This window comes from Taudactylus pleione, unplaced genomic scaffold, assembly GCF_031769625.1.
Source record: "Taudactylus pleione unplaced genomic scaffold, aTauple2 ptg000258l, whole genome shotgun sequence".
Taxonomy (NCBI): domain Eukaryota; kingdom Metazoa; phylum Chordata; class Amphibia; order Anura; family Myobatrachidae; genus Taudactylus; species Taudactylus pleione.
The window spans coordinates 2,075,915-2,097,671 of NW_028284660.1; the positions used below are offsets into that span (position 1 = coordinate 2,075,915).

General features: G+C 43.8%; 1 protein-coding gene across 1 annotated transcript in view; it reads left to right on the top strand.

Moving 5' to 3' along the window:
• LOC148514807 (C-type lectin domain family 2 member A-like) overlaps positions 1-21,757 on the top strand; it is a 56,248-nt gene that overhangs the window by 21,500 nt on the left and 12,991 nt on the right. The window contains exons 2-5 of the mRNA XM_088480926.1: positions 2,258-2,305; positions 5,346-5,441; positions 8,270-8,329; positions 10,520-10,692. Coding sequence (XP_088337052.1) covers positions 2,258-2,305; positions 5,346-5,441; positions 8,270-8,329; positions 10,520-10,692 — 377 coding nt within the window. The remainder of the gene's footprint in view (positions 1-2,257; positions 2,306-5,345; positions 5,442-8,269; positions 8,330-10,519; positions 10,693-21,757) is intronic.

A 21,757-nucleotide genomic window follows, 5' to 3' on the forward strand; every position in this document is an offset into this window, starting at 1 on the left:
GAATATCAGCAGAGCAGGGTGGAGCCTGGAAGTGCAATGGCGCCTAGTCCCGGTCTCGGCGCCTTATGTAGAGGTGAACACTCTGGCTTCTCGCGAGAATCCGACCCTCTTGTGAGGATCCAACGTAAGGAGGATGACGTTCGGCCTCGCAGTAGGATTCGAGCCAGCGGGAACATCCGAGCCATGGCTCGGGTGGACTCTGATCCCCAACGTTCGGAGCGGTTTGGATTCTGTGGAATCTGAACCGCTCATCCCTAGTTTTAAGTGCGACCGAAATAGTGATACCTTTGCTTTCTGATGGTTTAATGTATACACAAACTTTGTTTGATGCACAAAATGATAAACAATATTACCTTCGGCCTTTGTGTATATGAGACATAAATGCATTCTGTGTTTAGACATCCCCCAACCTATATATGTGTGATAGGATGTAGTCAGGTTCCTGGCGTGCGGGATGCCGATGGTCTGAATACCAGTGCCGAAATCTCGACCGGTTGGGATCCCGGCATCAGTATCCTGACCACCGGCATACCGAAGGCAAGTATCAGGGTGTTAGGGGGAGGATAGAGTTAGGTAGCGGGGTTAGGGTTAGGCACTAGGGGGAGGTTAGGGTTAGGGGTTAGGGAGAAATTTACTGTTACTTCCAATTGGTGTCGGGATTCTGGCTGTCGGGATGCCGCTGTCGGTATTCTGACCTTTTACATCCCGACAGCTGGGATTTCATACCCAACCCATCTGTGTGTGTGTGTGTGTGTGTGTGTGTTTCTCTTTATCGATCTATAATCACAGTTTCATAGACCATGTCACTGGATTGCAGTGCTATGGTTTTCTTTCTTCTAAAAATGGGCACCATAGTTGGAAAGGGTAATCCCATTTTACAAACTAGGTGCACTTTGTTTTTTTTAAAGCAATAGGGGGGGGGGGACTGTGTGTCTAGAAAGCTTTAATTCATATAAAAAAACAATCTTTATAATTTGTTAAAACAAATCAGTGGGTACCCTCATTTCAACGACGGGGCTCTGTGGGACTCACATTTTGCAGGTTTGCACTCTGTGCTGAGTGATGATTAGACTTGGCCTTGGCAGCCCGGGGATTTTACATTCTCTATTAATTATTTATTAACAGTTTCTTATATAGCGCAACATATTCTCTTGCGCTTTACAATTGGACACAACATTAATAGTATAAACTTTGGTAATAACAGACAGACATATGGTGCATACACACGGTCAGATGAACGATTGAATGATTTTTGCCTGTATTAAAATGAATGAAATCTGACTGCAAACACATCAGCTGTCAGATATCGTTATCTGATAAGCGGGAAAGCGCATCATTCATCGTTCATCTGACAAACATGTCAGATATGAACGATTTTGTACAGATCTCGGTGTTCTCCCCAGAAATTTTTTCCAGCCGGGTGGCATCCAAACGTAGCCGGGTAGGGGCCTTCGCAATTATGCGAGCGCCGGGAAAAGGGATATCTCCCTTACCAATCCAGCCCGACAGGTCTCAGGCTGCTCCGCCACTGGCTCTCAGTCAAAAGTGCCCATTATGCAGTGCCCCCTGTAGTTTAGCATTGCCCTTATGCAGTGCCCCCTGGCTGAAGAAGTGCCCCCAGACTGGTCCCTTATGCAGTGTCCCCAGACTTAAATAGTTAATACTTAGGCATTACCCCCAGACTGGTTCTGGCCCCAGCACTCGCCTTTACTTGCTGGCTGCTCGCGCTCCCGTTGCCTCGCGCTGACTGGATCTAACTAGATCCAGCAGGTGCGCGGGGTAGGCTCCTCACGCCGCGGGCAGGCTCCTTACGTCACCCACGCACAGCATCACTGGGAACGCTTGCCTCTGAAGCGATCGGAGGCTTCTTTAGCCTCCGGTCACTTCAGAGGCCAGCGTTCCACAGCGGGGGTTGGCGGGGGAAAGTGCCGGGCGGTAGGCTGTTTCTGCTGGGTGATGCGTCCGCAGAGAACAGCCTGGGGAGAACACTAGATCTGAAGGAAAATCTGACTGTGTGTATGCACCAACATAGGTATGAGGGCCCTGCCTGCACGCTCACAATCTTTAATTAATTAGTTTAATGAATAAGTATATAAAAGTTGATGATAAATAGAGCTTTGACCTATTCCATAATCTGCCAAACCAGTTATATAACCGGTTACACATTCATAACGAGCTTTGAACTCCTGATAAAGGCAGAAAGAATCTCTGTCTATATCACGATTACTTAATAAATGTGATTTTTCTTTCTTTGCAGAGTCTTCAAATTCCCTAACAGAGAAAACAGTACTCAAGCCTCATCCAGGTAATAATAAGATGAAATATCAAATTATATAGTAGCCTTACCTGCAGCTCACCTGTCCTCTGTACACATTACACAGACAACACACAATTAAACATATGTATGTTTGTTTGTTTTACTGTGTGTTAGTGGTATTTCTCCCATGTTCACCTTACTACTGTATATGTCAGTATGAGGTTAGCCTTGTTCTGAGCGAGTATAAATATTCATGGGTATTAGGGCTCTATTTATTAATCTTTTTTTTACTAAAATAATGTGAAAACCGGGAGGGGGAAAGCGCTAGCCAGCGGCGGTGCATGCGTGGAGACACTCACTTTTTTTTTTTCTGAAAAATACACTGAGAATGGCGCGGTGATGATTCGCCGGGACAGCGCTTTTTCGCAAGTTCTGTCCCTGCTTGAGAGTGTTAATATATTCTTGTGATAATTACAAAAATCTTGCTGCGAATTTAGGTGAAATGATCACACTACAACCCCATTTGAAATGCGGATTGTAGTAAATGGGGGCCTTAGTGAGAGCTGACATCTCAGGTACTGGCAGGAGCACACTCACTGAGCCCCTGAGTCTCTCTGTGACATCACACTCCAGGAAATATTCCAGCTGCCCCTGATCAGCTCTGAATGATTGGTTAAGCCTAAAGTCAAGTAGACGAAGGACCTCTGATGTCACAACCATGTGACCTGTGATGGAAGGGGGAGGAGCAAGTTTAGCTCAAGTTCAGAACATGGGATCCAATGTGTACCCTCACTGGCTCGCTTCGCTTGCCATGCTTTGGAATTTCAACCATCTTAGCGCTGGTTTACTCAACATATATTGGGCCAAATGTAATAGTGTGTCCGTTTTAGTAACAGTACAAACTCGCACCTTCTCGCATTTTTTAGAGGTGCGAGTTTGTGCTGTGACTTGCAAATTCATTAGCCCGCAAACTTTTCAGCTCGAGGCTACTACATTTGCGAGTTTTTCGCTATGTAAACTGACACCTATTTAATGCGACTAGCATTAAAAGGTGCGAGTTATACAGAAGCCATCACAGATCAGTGAGATCCGTGATGACTTCTTGGTGTGTTTTACCAAAAAAATGACTTGCAGTCCCTCCCCAAAACCATAACCAGCCCCGGGCTTTATATAGCCTGTCCTGGTTCTAAAAATACAGGGAATAAAATGCATAGGGGTCCCCTGTATTAAAAGAACCAGCACAGGGCTTTGCAGAGCCAGTGCTGGTTAAGGAAAAACAGGGGACAAAACAAGTAGGGGTCCCTTGTAAATTCCATTACCAGCACCAGACTCTTTCTAGCGGGTGGGTGGGGGCTAATGCCACAGTCAGGGAAAACCTTTCCCCGGCCAAAGCATTACCCCTGACCGCTAGTCAGCCCAGGCAAAGGATCCCCTGGGGGGTTGGGACCCCCCAATAAAGGGGTCCCCCTCTCCAGGGCAACCCAGGCATAGACTGATAGCCCGGGACTATCCACGGCACCCTAGGGCGGTGGGTGCCGGGTTGATAGTGTTTTAGTGTATTGTAAACTAGTGGTTAAAATATTGTCTTTAGTTGTGGTACTACACGTCCCACAAGCCTCCCCCGCATGGTGGTATTTGGAGAACCGCCAATACTAGCATGCGGGGCATTACGGGCCCGCTGGTACTTGTAGTTCCACAGCCAAAGAAATACGTAAAAAAAAAAAAACACACAACGTGAATGTAAGAGTTTATTCTAACATACCTGCATACTCACCTAGTATCCGTAGTAATCCATAGGACGTACCTATAAAAAAAATCCATACTCGCAAGATTAATTGAGGTGAACCTTGTGGTTACATCAGTAGATACAATGTCGCGGTTCCCACCATAGACTTCAATGTAGAATTCTCTGCATGGAAGTCTATGGGGAAGACAGCACACAGCCAATCAGCAAGCAGCTCCGACGGAGACGCCCGCTGATTGGCTGGCAGCTCATACAATGACTGGAGCACACACAACTTTACTAAGTCCGGCATGGTTTCGGTAATGCACGTTTTTATTATTTTAACCCCTTGGATGCCTACTTAGAATGAAGAGGACATGTCCTACGTATAGGAGAGGTGAGTATGGATTTTTGTTTTTTTTTATAGGTACCCCTATGGATTACTACGGATACTAGGTGAGTACATGTCCAGGTATTTTAGAATAAACTTTTACATTCACGGTGTGTGTTGTGTTTTTTTGAGTAATGCCCTGCATGCTGGTATTTATGGTTCTCCAAATACCACCACATGGGAGAGGTTTGCTGAGACGTGTAGTACCACAACTAAAGACAATATTTTAACCACTATTTTACACTAAACTAAAACACTATCAACCCGGTACTCACCGCCCTAGGGTGCCGGGGATAGCCCCGGGCTATCAGTCTAGGCCTGGGGTGCCCTGGAGAGGGGGACCCCTTTATTGAGGGGGGGTCCCCAACTCCCCAGGGACCCCTTGCCTGGGCTGACTAGCGGTCAGGGGTAATGCTTTGGCCGGGGAAACGTGTTCCCTGGCTGTGGCATTACCCCCTGCTAGAAAGAGTCCAGTGCTGGTTATGGAATTTACAGGGGACACTTACTAGTTTTGTCCTCTGTTTTTCCATAACCAGCACTGGCTCTGCAAAGCCCTGTGCTGGTTCTTAATATACAGGGGACCCCTACACATTTTGGGCCTCATTCAGAGGCGGTCGTAGGATGCAAGCGGTCGCTCAGAAACAGGGCGGCCGCTTGCATCCTGAACGGCCGCCTCCATGTCGGTCGTTAGGCTGTGGGTTAACACCCACAGGTCTAATGACCGCTAAGGGCGATGAATGCAATGGTCTACCGGCCTCTGGCCATTCTGCCCCAACCACAGGTCACTGGGTTGCTGGTCCCCCCCCATTGGATTGGATGCATTTTACTTTGTACAAATAAATTATTTTCAGGTTAATAATTTTCATCATTTTATTTTACAAGTGATTGACTTAAAAGTGCTTCTGTTTCTTACTGATGTAATTATTTATGCTTTATGTTGCCTTCTATTTTATTTTATATCCAATCCATTTTAGAATCCTGGAAATCTCTGGTCCTGATCCTTGTTATATGTCTGGTGGCTGTTCCGTTAGTTGTACTGATCACTATAACTGTTGTTCTCCCCAGGACAGGTAAGCACAGATCTCTTAGAAACTCTCCTTAAATCAAATGAGCACTTGGACACCATAATCTGCAATACATAGACAGAACCGCCTGGCAGATTAGCAGGTTGCATACTGTATTATGAATGCTGGGATACAGTAATATATTTTATTTATACTAAACTTCTATATAGGTGATATCATTAAGGTTTGCTAAGGTGCAGAGATCCGTCATTGCTCCAAATTTAGGTCCTGATTCACTACAGATTGCAATTGCGGCTGCGATTCTGCACGCAGTCTCACTGCGAAGGTATGCTAATATCTGCGATCGAAATGCAGTCTTAGCAAAACATAAGGACGCCCACTCTCCCTTACTGACATACGTAATACGTAGTAAGTCTGTGAAAGCATCGGTAACATCGGAGCCTCACGCACACTTATACAAGGTCAGACCTTGTAAAATCATAAAACTAGACCAAGTCTGGCGCTAATCAAAGCACTACAAGGAACAGGTGCAGCTGTTTAATAGGAGAGGTTGTGCAGTACCTTTCCAAAGATCAAAGCAAACAGATATATAAACTGCGCACCTTTCCTGAGTAATTAAGGTCTCAAAACTTACATGGTTTCCAAAACGCTTCCCTCAGGCACAACTTGTTATATCTGTCGACCGACCCCCCTCTTGTTCTTTTCAACTAGTTCTATCTCTATAATAGACAAGAATTGTATATTGCCATCGTGTTCCTCCACAAGATGTCTAGCTACAGAATGGTCTAGACATTTGTTAATATTCTAGGAATCTATCTTTAAGTCTGTGTGTGTGGTATATATTTATGAAGCCGGCGGACGGAATGCCAACCGCCGGCTTCCAGACTACTGAATCCCGGCGAGGGTTAAATTACATTTTACCTATTCCGCGTGTGGTAAGTACCAAAATTTTACAGGGAACTCAAACAACTGTTAGATCAACCTTTAAAGGAAGGGGTGATATCCAGAGACACATATTTTGTTCTGTTACCATCACATCCCATAACTCCCCGGTATTATTGGTATGCAGTCAGGAAGCCGACGGTTGAAATGTCGACCGCCAGCTTCCTGACTGCAATCCCGACAGGGGACGAATGATAGGCGTTGAAATACCAACACCTATCATTATCCCTACGCCGGGAGCCTGACGCCTGGCATGCCGAACGATGGAAAGACGTGGGGGGGAGGGTTAGGTTAGGGGCTCCCGGGGGGGACTTGGGGCTAGGCTAGGTGAAGGGGGGGTTAGGGTTTGGCATTCCCAGGGGGGAGGTTATGGTTAGGCAACCCCCCGGGAGACTTAGGTTTAGACTGCGGGAAGGGGGGGTTAGGTGTAGGCAATTAGGGGGGTGGGGTTATGGTTAGGCACTAGGGGGGGAGGTTAGGGTTAGGCACCCCTAAGGGAGGGTTGGGGGGGGGGAAAGAGGGTTAGGGATAGTTACTTACCAATCGGGATTTTCAGTGGTGCCGGGCTTCCGGAGTCGGGATTTGAACCGCCGGACCTATGTCATACCGATCCCGTATTATCACCTTTCCAAAATTGTATATATTTCAACACAGCCGGACAGACCTGCCTTTTACAAACTTTATTTACACAAGTAGGATGTCAAACGTTGATTGATGGCTGAGACTGCTACATTGCCTTTTATTGGACTTGGGTGTTATGAGACATTCACATTACTTTAATCCCTGTGGTGCAGTCAATTGGAACATTGAATCCTATTATTCAAACAGAGTATCCATTTTTATCTATTTCTTTAAATTTTTCTCTTTATTAATTATTATTTTGTTTTTATTTCTGATGTTTTTTTTATTTATAATGTGTTTATCCATGTGAGTTTTGAGACCTTAGTCACTCAGGAAAGGTGCGCAGTTTATATATCTGTTTGCTTTATTTTTTTTTGCAAGGTATGAGCTTACTCAGAAACTGCGAGCTGATCACACACTGTTGTAGCTGGAGCTGCGTATGGCATCACAGTGGCTAATTTATGCACGCCTCTGCAACGGCATTCAAAAGCCCTGGCATGCCCGCATTTTGCTGATAACCACCCACAAATGGCACTTCCTGTCAATCACTCTGCGACGGCTCTGCGTAATCTCTGGCTAGTTCGCGCACGCACACTGCGATGCATGTACAAATCGCAACGATCGTACGAATGCGTGCCTAATCACAGTTGCAATCAGTAGTGAATCAGTCGCATAGATTAAAAATGTTTCATTTTATTTTTTAAAAAAAGGTTAAAACTTACTGTACATACAACTTTATAGTAATATACTGTATAGCCATTTCAGCTATCACCAATCTAAAAACACAAGATTCAATCTTCATTAATAGGCTCAGTTAATGATGGACAGATTATAATAATTGGTAATTCTAAATAAAAATTACATAAAGCTAATACCTTTATTTAATCCATGTTAGATAAGGGCCCAAATTATAAATCTATTATAATTTCCTAAAAAACATAATCATAGTAATGTCTTCTCTTAGGGGAGAACGTGACTTTTCTAGTTAGAGTTTGGAGCAAAGTAAAAAGAGCAGCAATTGTACATCTTGGCAAAACCACATCGTGCTGCAGGTAGGGGAGATATAGATTTAAGAGAAGCATGTCTTAAATCAAATCTAAATTGCTGTGTAACAAAGCTGCCCAGCATGTGTGGGCTATATGCAACAGCATCCGGTATTTACCCTGCATGCAAAAACAATAAGTGTATTTGCTCCCCTTACAGTGCAACATTGTTTGTTCCAGATACAAAAGTTTCCACTTATACCAAAAACTCCAGCGTCATATGGTGCAATTTTGCGTCATTTACCTGTATTCTTCCTTGGGTTCCAGGTAACCAGTCATGCAGTAATGGAGATGGTGACTTGAAGTCCGTGACAGACACTTCATCATGTAAGTTAAATGTACACATGGTTGTAGTAGTATATTTTATCTTGTGCCACTTCTCTCACAGCAAGGGAGATGTACTAAGCTCTAGAAAGTGATAAAGTGGAGAGTGATAAACCACCAACCACTCAGCTCCTAACTGTCATGTCACAGGCTGTTTGAAAAATGACAGGAGCTGCTTGGTTGGTCGTTTATCACTCTCCACTTTATCACTTTCTAGAGCTTAGTACATCTGCCCCACAAGGAACATACAGACAAAAAGAAAGTGGGTGGCGCTTCACACATCAGTTGGTATTTTGGCTGATGTGTGCCGCGCCAACCACTACCTTTTTGCCTGTTATTTGTTGCCCCTAAGACTTCAGCCCAAAGTCAAGCAAGGCAGCAAGTGGCAGAATTCCTATCCTGGCAAGTGGTCAGGGCAGGCAGCAGACTTCAGTAATCAACATTAAGGCAAACGGTCAGGACAGGCAGAAATCAGGACAGAGCCAAGATCAAGGGACCAGAAATTAAGACAGACATGGTACGACTATTAAAGGTGATGTATGTGGTTGTCTCTGTTTTCTAGATACAAGTCACCTCACAGAGGGCTCCAGGCTGTCATATGAACATGCCTCCTAACCCATCCAGCAGATTTGGGGGACTTATTAAACTTTGGTGTTGATTTGTTAGGAAGTGAGGACCTTGGAAGGAAGCTTCTTTTAATTTCTAGTTTAGATAGTAATGGGGGCATCCATGTGAATATTGCAGAGTGCTAGTTACATAAAATAGTATAGAAAGGGGAGAGGTGACAGGAGGAGAGTTACATTTGGATGCCACCAGCATACAGAAGATGTGCTGAATGAGCAAATTGGGTCACAGAGTGAAGAGGAGAGGATGAGAAAAGCTGAGAACGGACCAATATGAGACCACAACGGATGGGAGGATGGGCCTGAGGTTGAAACGCTGAAGTAGATGTTGAATTAACCAGGAGAGAACTATCATGAAGGCCAGAAGATTGGAGGGTGTGCAGGAAAAATAGGAGGTTGTACATGAAGATTAGTATGGGGAAGTTATCCTTAAGGTGCATATCCACTACACAATATCTCTCAATGAGCAATATTGTGTAGGGTGTCACTGGCAGTGATGTGCTCAATGTCCTTAATGACACTGAACGATATCATTCACGGTTTCATTCAGTGCCGTCTCCCTCCCTCATCCCCGAACCTGCACAACCTGACGAAATCGTTAGGTTGGACAGCAGGTACGGACGATGCGCTGGTCATTGACGGCATATCCACTGGCCGATATAATGATTGAACAATAACAATATCGTTATCGTTCAGTCGCTCAAAATATCGGCTAGTGGATACGCGGCTGTAGGCTTTGCTGTAAGGTGAGGTAGGTGGTTGTACAAAAGCCAACTTCAAACTGACCAGAAACAGAGCTGCCAGTCCTGCCCTCTGCCTGCACTTGCCCACCCTAAAGAATGGGCACTGTCTTTTAGATTGTGCTGACCTGGTACCCAGGTGCCCTGTTCTGATTCACTTTGCATCTTGTGTGCACTCATGTGCAGGCATGGTCTATAGGAGCGCACATAGGAATATGGACTAGCTTTGTGGGTGCTCCTGATTTACAGTCTGTGTACCCTGAGACGTGTGCTCATGCTTGTGGTGCCACTTGAACCTCTATTTAAACCTGCTCAGCTCCTTACCTGGTACCTAAACAACAGGTTTTGTATGATCTGTTAAAGTTCCTTGTTATTCAACCTGATTCCCTGTGTATTGACAAAGCTTTCTCTGACCATCGCATGTGATCCTGACTGTGTTACCTATTTATATATCGGTGCAACCTGCCCCCAATCTCACACCTCTGTACTCGCAGGATACGGAGCTGCCAGCCCTGCCCCTGGCCTGTACATGACCTCCCCTATGTTAGTCAGCAGCTTCCTAGTGATAATAGTCAGACTACCCCAGGTCAGTCAGTGAGAATCACTGGTACAGTGAGACCACATCTGGGTTGATCCATTACATTCAGCGCAGGCTCACTCATACAGACTCCACATGTCGGTTTATTACATGTTATAAAGAACACAATGGTAGAATTATTATCTGTGATCCTTCAATGTAACGTTGCAAAACAACAGACAATAAAATGCATTTTTCCAAACATTAATGGATGACAAAAGCTGATTCTATGTTGGTATTTATCTGCTTACAGCACAATCACCAGAAACCTCCATACTGAAGTCTGCACCATGTGAGGATGATTGTATCTGGTACAGGGGTAAATGTTACTATTTCTCTGAAGACCGTGATACATGGACCAACAGCCAGAGCTTCTGTGCCTCACATAATGCATCCTTGGTACATATTGATGATGAGACTGAACTGGTGAGTGTGACAGGGGTTCTGGTATGAGGTGTGTTGGTAATAAATGCATTAGTTGCACTGGTAATTGGGCTTCTAATGGTGGTTAGAGTAAGTCTGGCAGCATCTAGGATTGTATCTCACCAACACAGACATGGGGGTAAATTTACTAAGAATCGAGAATGGTCGAGTTTAGTTTTTTGGACAAGGAGACCACTCCTGGTAATGTAGGTGAGTATGTGTGTATGTGTGTATGTATGTATGTAATAAAACTGTACTTTCACGGTGTGTGTTGTGTATATTTTTACACATTTCTTTACAGGTGGACTACAGGTACCAGCGGGCCCTTAATTCCCCGCATGCTGGTGATTGTGGTTCTCCAAGCATGCGGGGAGGCTTGCTGGGACCTGTAGTTATACTGTAAAGACAATGTTGTTAAATCGATTTTTTTACATACACTATCAACCCACCGCCCTAGGGTGGCGGGATTAGCCCGGTCTATCAGCCTAGGCCAGGGGTGCCCTTTTATTGGGGGGGTCCCCAACTCCCCAGGGATCCTTGGCCTGGGCTGACTAGCGGTCAGGACTGATGTGGCTGGGGGACCCGGTGAAAGGGCTCCCCTGGCTGTGCAATCAGCCCCCTGTTAGAAAGGGTCCAGTGCTGGTTTTAATTATAGGGGGTCCCCTACGCAATTTTTTCCCCCCTATATTTAAAACCAGGACTGGCCCTGCAGACTGGTGCTGGTTCCTAAATTACAGTGGAACCCTACTCATTTTGTTCCCCGTAATTTTAGGTACCAGGACTGGCTGGCAAGTCCGGGGCTGGTTAGGCTTTGGGGTGGAGACTCTGTCATTTAAAAAAAAAAATATCCCCTATTTAAACTATTTACTGGCAGAAACATACACAAATCACTATGATTTGTGTATGTTTCAGCCAAACTCGCAGCTCTGGGGGTAAGTGTTTAAAACTTCAATTTGGAGTTTGCAGGCATCTCACCCGAGCTTGTCATCTCGATTCTTGGTAAATTTGCGAGCTGTATATTTTAGGTGAAAATTACTTCTGAGTTGCCCGATGGTGAGTTGATTTCGAGTTTGCTATCTCACCTGAGTTTTACGAGTGAGAAGAGAGAAATCTCTCTAACGCACACAACTTTGCCTTTAGTAAATTTGCGAGTTGAAAATCATGCCTAAAATCTCCTGAGATTGGCATCTCGACCAATCTCGATTCTTAGTAAAATTTTTTTTTTTTTGTAAATTCTGTTTATTAAGGAAAATGTTTCACATATACAATAAAACAGTAAATGTAACATTATAAATGGTCTCTGAATTTTGACAAATAGTGACTATAGTTGTAATACATCAGATCATTACATCATCAATAGTCTAAGAATCAGAAAAAAAAAAAAAATAAGGGAGAGAAAATAAAAAAATAAGGGGAAGGGGAGAGTTGACAAAAAGGACGAAGACGTTAACGGGTAAGAAATAAGAAAGTAGAAGATAGGAGGTAGGAGTGATGCCAGCCAGCGCATTTCAATATCACACTATATATAGCTTCAAGAGGTTTTTTTTTTTTTAGATTGTAGTCAGAGGGGGTTCAGCGTTAAAGTGGGAAGTCCATGGAGACCATACTTTAATGAAATGATCTGTGGAGTATCATGTAAGATAGAGGATATTCGCTCCATTTTATATGTGATCCAGGTTGCATTGATGGTAGCTATTACGGAGGGGGGTGTAGATGATTTCCAGCAAGCTGCTACTTGGCATTTGGCCGTGTTCAAAATATGCTTAATGAGTTTTTGTACAGGTCGGGTGGTGTTTTGAATAGGACGAGAAAGCAGGGTAAGTAGTGGGGTAAAAGGTATTTGGACATCTACAACTTCTCTAATCAATTTATGAGTAGTTTTCCAGTATTGCTGAATGTGAGGGCATGACCACCAGATATGCAGCAGGGGTTCCACGCTGTCCGCACAATCTCCAACACATCGAGGTAGTCGTTGGATATATGGAATGTAGGTGGGAGGGGATTAGATACCAGATTTCCTTCATTCTAACTGAGATTGAACTATTACAGATTTCAGATCTGATTTCTATCCTCGGGAGTCAGTCTCTACTGTATCAGTTTCCCAAGCCAATTCATGAGGCTCTTTTATAGGCTGATTATGGGAAAGAAGAATTTGATAGATTGTAGAGATTAAGCCTTTGGTGGTGCGGTGATGTTGGCATAGTGATTCTTTATAGGTTTTATTTATAGGAGAGGGTGATTTTTTTTGAGCTATTGGAAAAAATTACGGATTTGTAAAAACTGATAAAATGCTTTGTGTGGAAGGGAGTATGGAGATTGTAAATCGGAGACTTCCGGGAAGTAACATAGAGGTGCTATATCCAATGGAAAAAGAGAACGTTGGATTTAGTCCAATGCTGAAATAATGGATGAGTTATACCTGGGTCAAAATCTGGATTATTCCATAATGGACTTAAGAGCGGCTGGAGGGAGCGAAGTTGATATAACCGTGTACAAAGGTCCCATATAGAGAGAGTTAATCGGACTGTGGGAAGTATGGAGATTGTGTTCGGATGGTTAACAGGGGTGCACCATAGAAGGCTATAAGGGGAATATGTCTGAAGAACATGAGCTTCAATACCTGTCCCCATTTTTCAGTCAGTCAGATACATGTTGATAGCTGAGTCACTCTAAAATATTTAACCAAATCTGGAACGCCTAAGCCTCTCTGCGAGCCATGTTTTTGCAGTATGCGCATCCTCACTTGTGGTCTGCGACCTGCCCATATAAAATGCGTTATCTTAATTTGAAGGTTTTTTTTTTATATTTTAAGGGGAATGTGGATCGGTAAAGACTGCCAAAGGTATAAAAGTCGGGGTAGGATATTCATTTTGACCGCTGCCATACGGCCTATCCATAAAATCATTAGTTTTCCCCAAGTGGAGAGATCCGAAGCGACAGTAGCTAATAGTCTTGGAAAGTTAGCAGCGTAGGGGGTAGAATATTTCTTGGCTAGGTAAATGCCCAAATATTTCAATTTGTCTGGTTGCCATCGGGAGGGGAATATAGACTGCAGTAGTCGCAGGGAGGCTGGAGGAATCCGAATATCTAGCATTTCAGTTTCGTCTGAATTAATTTTAAAGTTTGACAGCTGATCATAAGTCTCAATTTCAGCAAATAAGTGTGGTAAAGAAGAATGGGGGTTAGTTAGTGTCAGGATTACATCATCTGCATAGAGAGCAATTTTGTGGTCTGTGCTACCAACAGTAACACCAGAGACACTTTTATTAAGTCTGATTCAGCTAGGGGTTCCATCACAAGCGCAAAAAGGAGTAGGGACAAGGGGCATCCCTGTCTAGTACAGTTTCGGATAAGAAATGGGTCAGAGAATAGGCCATTTATGCATACAGAGGCTGCGGGATTATGGTAAAGAGAAGTTGGTCCATTAGAGAAAGCCCCTTTGAATCCCATAGTAGTAAGAGTTTGTTGGATGAAAGGCCAAGCCACTCTGTCAAAAGCCTTTTCTCCATCAAGGGCCACCACCAGGGTCGGTTCTGATCTGTGTTGAGCAAGATGAATTAAATTGATTAGACGACTGGTGTTATCTGAAGCTTGTCTATTAGAAATTAAGCCCACCTGATCAGGATGGACCAGATGTGGCATGATAAGGGCCAGTCTATTGGCCAAGATTTTTGCAAAAAGCTTCAGATCTACATTTAAGAGGGAGATTGGCCTGTAATTTTTTTTTTTTTTTTTTTCATCTCCAAGGGGTCACGATCCAGTTTAGGGATAACAATTATATTGGCCCTGGTGGTGGCCTCATCGAGTGTCTTACCCTCTAATAATGAGTTAAAAAGTAAATGTAGCATTGGAAGTAGAGGTTCCGTAAATTTTTTATAGTAGAGGGCTGTGAGGCCATTTGGACCAGGAGCGGCCGATCTACGGAGCTGTCGTATGGCGGCTATAATTTCTTCGTTGGAGATGGGCGCATTTAAGGAGGGAATGTTTGTGAGTTAGTTTAGGTAGGGAACACGACGTTAAAAATTGATTAATTTTAATTGTGTCTTTGGGGGTAATTTTTAATAGAGGGGGGATTATAGAGAGAAGTATAATATTTGCAGAATTGTTTAGCCATGGTTTGTGGATCGTAAGTGGTGGAACCATCCAAACAATTCAGTGAAAAAATGCGATTACGCGTATGCTTAGTTCTAAGCTGTCGGGCCAATAATGCATCAGCTTTATTCGATTTTTCATAGAACTTTTGAAGAGTCCACATTGGACGCTTTCTTAGAAAGTATCTGTGACAATTGACCTTTTATCGCTAATATTTTCAAGTTAGTGCCTTTTTTAGGATATTTCTGATGTAGGAGGGTTAAAGAGGATAAAGTTCATTCTAGTTCTGAAATGCGTTTAACTTCTGTCTTCCTTTGAGCTGAAGCGAGACTAATAAGTAGGCCGCGTAAGGTAGACTTGTGTGCTTCCCAGAGAATGGAAGGTGATATGTCTGCGGTAAGATTGTGTTCAAGATACACTCTTATGGCTGAATAAATTTCAGTAATGTGAGTTTTTTTGGAGGAGAAGGGATTCGTTTAGTCTCCAACTGCGAGGTAGGGGAGTACTACGTGTGTCAATTTCTAGTTCGATAGCCATGTGGTCCGTCCAAGAAACTGGGACAGTCTGAGCCCCAATGAGTCTCTGTGTAGTATTTCGGTCAACTACGAAATAGTCAATGCGTGTATAAAGATCATGAGGCGGGGAATAATGTGTATAGCCCCTGGAAGATGAATATAATGTTCACCAAGCGTCATAGAGACCATGTAGAGATATTTGTGATTGGAAGGATTTAAAGAGTTTAGATTGGGGTATACACCAAGCCTGGACGGGATCTGTCTAGGGAAGGGTTTAATGTAATATCAAGGTCTCCTCCAATGATAGTGAGACCTTTTGGTTGTCGGGATATATGGTTGAAAAAAGTAGCAAGTGGGGAACCCTGCTGCATAGCGGGCGCATAGACCAAGGCCAAAGTGATCAGGGTTTGGTTGTAAAGGCCAGTTACTATAAGGAAGCGACCCTGACCATCAACAACAGTATCGTGAATCACTATTGGAAGATCCTTGTGTATCATAATATCGGTACCCCTACGTTTAGATGTAATGTTTGAGTAGTAAACTTGGGGATAAAGTTTACATGTTATAGAGGGGTGGGGTGCACGGAAGTGGGTCTCTTACAACGTAATTGCAGGTTTGAGGCGACTAAAATATTGGATGGCCATGGCTCGTTTAGTGGGGAAATTGAGCCCATTTATATTAAGTGTAAGGACCTTGTTTCATGGTGGGTATATATAAGAATAGTTTAGTAGCAAGAATGACGAATACACTGGCTGGCAATCAAAAGGGGAAGAGAGTAGAGAAAATGGAGTAAAAAAAGAAGGGAAAAAACTACAAAAGTAGTAGTGGAGAGTAGACCTAGGCCTACATAAGGAGAAGGACAATACAGGAGAGGAGGAATATGGAGATCCCCCTTTTGGTGAGGGTGTACCTTTAAAAAATAATACACACAATATAGAGATATAAAATACATTAGGTATAAGAAATAAAATTTTTTAAAAAATAGGAAACTGTGACCGTGTGGTTGGAGATCATGGTTGATCAAATGGTTTGATATTAACAAATATAAGATTAAACATTTAACTGTTAATAAATAGTAAGATGTAGTGACACCACGTTACTTTGATAATAATATATTAAGATATATAGCTTATGAGTCTTGTATACTTAAATATCAAAAATAACTATATTCTGAACATATCAGTCAATTTATTAGAATAGGCTTAAATATATTAATAAACTGGTAAAGAATTAACTAGTAGATCTAGAATATTATATTTATATTCTTGAAATCTTTAGAGATTGTATCTATCTAAGGTAAACCATCAGATAACAAAACCGCATAATCATGTGTATGGTGTCACTGGATGAAATGGAAAGTCATTCAAGTGGTAGACCATTCAGGAGCTGGAGCAACTGGGTTCTGTTGTTGTGAGGGGATCTGTTTGCGAATTGACTCAGGCAGATCGTCGATGAATCCAAAGGTTTGAAGAAGTTCATATCCCTGTGTGGAAGTCTTGACTATATATGAACCTCCATTTCTGGTAACTTGAAGTTGGAGGGGAAAACCCATTTATATTTGATGGAATGATTGCGCAGAGTCTTGGTGACATTAAGAAAGTCACGTTTCTGCTTTAATCTGGATGGAGCTAGATCCTGAAATATTTGTAGATGGGTGCCGGAAAATGAGATTGTGGGGATTCCTGAGACCGCTAGCATTATCCGCTCCTTCGTTTTGTAATAGTGGAAGCATATAATAACATCTTGCGGCGGTTGTGACGAAGGTGGTTTTGGGCGTAGTGCCCTGTGGGCCCTGTCTAGATGTAATAGATCTTTGGGTGTACCTGGGATCAGGTGAAGAAACAGACCCTCTAGAAATTCAGGAAGAGACTCTGTTGTTGTACTCTCAGTAATATTGCGGGTGTGGATATTATTTTGTTGATTTCGGTTTTCTAAGTCTTCAAGATGATCTCTATAAGTGTCCAACTCTGTACGTAAGTCGGTGATCTCTTGTTCCACCACATTTTGATATTGACAGGCCTCGTCCATTTCTTGTTCAAGGGTATCTGTTCGAGAGCCAAGGTCCGCTAGTTCAGACCTGAATTCTGTCAACAACGTCCTCATTTCTGATTGTATAGTTTTAGTAATGATTGCAATAATATCTTTGGAAGAAAGAGCAGAGTCTGGTTGTGGGTTATCATCCTGGTCCGAAATAGGGTCAGAGATTGGTGAATGGCGTGCAAGAGAGCCAGTTTTTCCCATGTCCGTAAGATAATAGTTTTAGGAGTAGCAGAGTTCTTGCGATTTCTTTGACATGACGTTTCAATAGAATATGAGGGGAAAATGAATTATTTAGGCCAGAGGCATCGGAAGTTAGTTGCGAGGGTGTATAACTCCGGTTATTTGGTTAAAGATAAGGGGATTATGATAACAGACCCCAGAATACAGATAGGATCTCCGAGTCACTTGTAGGTCAGAGTTTAGAATGTGTTGATCATTTTAATAGGAACAGGTATTTGGTTGCAGAACTGAGGTGTAATATAGCTTGGTGCAGTTAGTTGTAAGTCCACAGATGGCCACTGGAGGGTGCTCAAAGCCCAGTATATAACATTGAAAAACTTTAGTAATACAAATAAGCAATATCCAAAATGCTTTTTATAAACAGAGTAGGAATATGATAGGCTGAGTTATAGATCTGTGAGCAGTAAATCAGGCTGATTCAACAATGAATTGTGAGGCTAGGGTCTACGGTGTGGGGATGTTCAGTATGTTTATACAGGAAGTCCCCCTCCTGCCTTTTTTTAGAAGTGCTTCAGCCAGCTGGGTATGTTAGCAAGGAGGCAGAGGTGACTCAGGTCTAAGTCCCTTTAAATGTGGCTTAATATGGAGCAGTGTGGGACACTGATGTTTATTATAGCCTGTGTCATGTGACTAGCCAGCCGAGGGGAGAGAATGGTGCCGCAGCAGCGTGCCCGCCGGCTAGTACTGCCGGTCTTTCAGCTAGTGTGGTAAGCAGCGGCGGGTAGCAGTGGGCACCCAGAGTCCCCTGTAAGCTGTGGGGCCAGCGGGAGGGATCTCCTCAGAGCTCTGCTACACTGTGAGGGTTGCGGCGGTCGGGCGGGCAGTACCTGTAATTGAGGCCGCGGCTACTGGCGCGAGACAGGCCCCAAAACTCCAGGAGCCCTGAGTGGTCCTCCGGAGCTGTAGCTGCCCCTGCAAGTGGGTCCGCTGGACACAGTGGGTTGGGGAGTGTGTTTTAGGAGACGTTGGTGACCCTATCCAGAGTGGAAAGGGGGTTTTAATAGCCGGTGTGGTGGGAGCTCACTAAAAACGCAGCTACTCAGCTCTGCAGTCAGGTCACGCCCCCGATTCTGAGTACATTTACCCCATGGAGTGTCGGTGAGATCTGAGTTTATTTGTCAGATTAGACTTATGTTATCTGAGCTTCATCTGACTCCTGATATTTGATAAATAAAATCTATATTAGCAGTATTATAAAACATCATGGGTTACATGTACTAAAGCTTCTAAAACAGACAAGTGGAGTTGTTTTTTCTAGGATGCAATAGAGAAATGTTAGCTAGAATCTGATTGGTTTATATGGGCAAACTTAGTAAATCTACCACCAATGTCTTTATTAAAACCACTGATACAACATTCCATGTCTATGCTGGAAAAATGTAAACGTCACATCAATTGTCCAGGACGTAGTTTGTATCCCAGCACACAGAACGCCGGTGTCGGAATCCCGACAGTGGTGAGAACGCTGGCACCAGCGTCCCGGCACCTGCGATCTCGGCAGGTAAGTATCAGGGTTAGTTTTAGGGTTAGGGGTTAGGCACTAGTGGCTGGGTTAGTGTTAGCCCAACAGGTGCTCTAACCTATTGTCAGAACTGTCTGAATCAGAAAACAGCCTATCTTACAGGGGAGCTGCCCTCTATTATAACCCCCTAACAGCCATACAGATGGATTAAGGGGGGAGGGGGGGAGGGGGAGGCACAGAAGGCACTTCCCCCTCCAAGACTTTTTTTTTTCTTCTCAGGGGGTATTCCCATGCTTTAATCACAGCTTCTGTGCAGAGCAGGAACTGCACTGCAAGCTGGAGAAGAGAAGAGGGAGGTGCAGTCTGTTCTCATGTTTTTTTATATGTTTAAATATTTAATTTGTTGAAAGTACCGATAAATCTAAAAGTGTTTTTATTGACTGTTTACATTTTTATGCCTGTGAATTATTTACAGCGCTGCTAAGATGGCCCTAGTCACTAGCTCACCCACAGTGCTTAGCATCAGGAAGTCTGCTTGGACACAATGTCAAACAATAGGATCCCCCTTATTCTCACAATACATTTAAATACACCTCCTTTGCCTTCAGCTGACTTCCTGTGAATTATGGCCAACCAGTATCAGATAATGAAGGGTTCTGCCAGGAGGTGGTGTAACAGTATCTCTGGTGCCTATTAGTGTATACTGTATATAATATATTGTTCTGAGGACCCCAATGTGCCAAGTAATATAAGAAACCGTGAACTGATGTACATTATAACATTAATACAGTTAAGAGGGAATGACAAGCCGGGCAGGAGGCTCTCACCGCATGTACCTGTAACTAGGAGCAAATCTAGCTTAAGGGTGTAAATTGCAGTTGGACAAATCATATTGCGATGCAAGGTTTGCAATTAAATTCTTATTTATTATTGTCTGCATGGATTATAATGGGTGCTTGCAGGGCCGGTTCTAGATATTGTGGAGCTCAGGGTGAAAGTTCCCAGTTGCGCCCCCCCCCCAACCCCCCCCCCAAAAAAAAGAGAACTGTTTTTTAGATAACATAACATTATGCCACACGCAGTAATGCCCTTTATAACACATTATGCCACATGCAGTAATGCCCTTTATAACACATTATGCTACACGCAGTAATGCCCTGTATTACACATTATGCCACACGCAGTAATGCCCTGTATTACACATTATGCCACACGCAGTAATGCCCTGTATTTCACATTATGCCACACGCAGTAATGCCCTGTATTACACATTATACCACACGCAGTAATGCCCTTTATAACACATTATGCCACACGCAGTAATGCCCTTTACAACACACTATGCCACACGCAGTAATGCCCTTTATAACACATTATACCACACGCAGTAATGCCCTTTACAACACATTATGCGACACACAGTAATGCCCTGTATAACACATTATGCTATATGCAGTAATAACCTGTATAATACATTGTGCCACACACAGTAATTACCTTTTATAATACATTATCCCCAATTCAAATTACACCACACAGTAGTCCCTTATGTTATTATGACACAAAGTGGTGCCCCTTTTACATAATGCCAAAATTTGTGTATCTTTATACACAAGGCCCACAGTAGTAGTGTCCCTAATACAATGCCCACAATAGTAGTGCCCCTTATACAATGGCCCCAGTAGTGGTGAGCCCCATGCAGTGCCCCCATTAGTAGTACCCCCAGTGGTAATGCCCCCTATAGTAGTTCCTCCAGTAGTAAAGCTCCACAGTAGTAATTCCCCAATTAGTAATGCCCCCTATAGTAGTGCCCACAGTAGTAATGTCCCTTATTGTAGTTCCCCCATTAGTAATGCTCCCCATTAGTAATGCTCCCCAGTAGTACTGCCACCTATAGTATAGCCCACTGTAGTAATGTCCACAGTAGTAGTGCCCCCAGAAATAATGCCCCCTGTAGTTGTGCCCACTAGTAGTAATGCCCCCTTTAGTCGTCCCCCAGTAGTAATGCCCCCCAGTGCTGGTGCTTCCGACTGTAAAAAAACCACAATACTTACCTTTAGCCGCGCTCCTGCTTCCGCAGCCGCTGCCATCTGGTCCGACCGCGGCTCCTCGGATCTATGGGGAGACATCATGACGTCCCTCCCATAGTACTCTCTCTCTGTCGGAAGCCGGAGCTCAGGAGTGAGCTCCGGCTTTCAGCTGCCGCTGCAGGGAAGGAGCCGGGTGCCTGCTGATAACAAATATCAGCGGGCGCCCGGCAAATGCAGCCTCCCGGCGGCGGCGGTGGCTGGGGGGTGGGCTGGGACCGGCGCATTTTTTTTTTTTTTTTGCCCTTCTGGTTTTTTTTTTCCGGTGGGGGGGGGGGGGGACTCGGTGGCGCACTCTAGGTGTCGGCGCTCCGGGCGATGGCCCTATTAGCCCGCACCTAGGACCGCCACTGGGTGCTTGTACCATAAACACATATTGAGAGACTTAATTTTAATATTGTGATACGGAGATCAGATAGCAAACACCTTAACTTCCAAATCAGGCCCTCAGTTTGCACATTTCAGATTTAACCTCTGCAGTGTAAAGCAGCTTTGCCAATGTGCTAAACTACATCTTCCCTACATCTTCCAGCCGGACTTGCTCCTAACTGTAAATGAGGCCCTGTGTGTTCAGTTACAAACCTGAAGGCCTCCCGTGCCATCTCATGTTACATTACTGCGTTATGCATTTG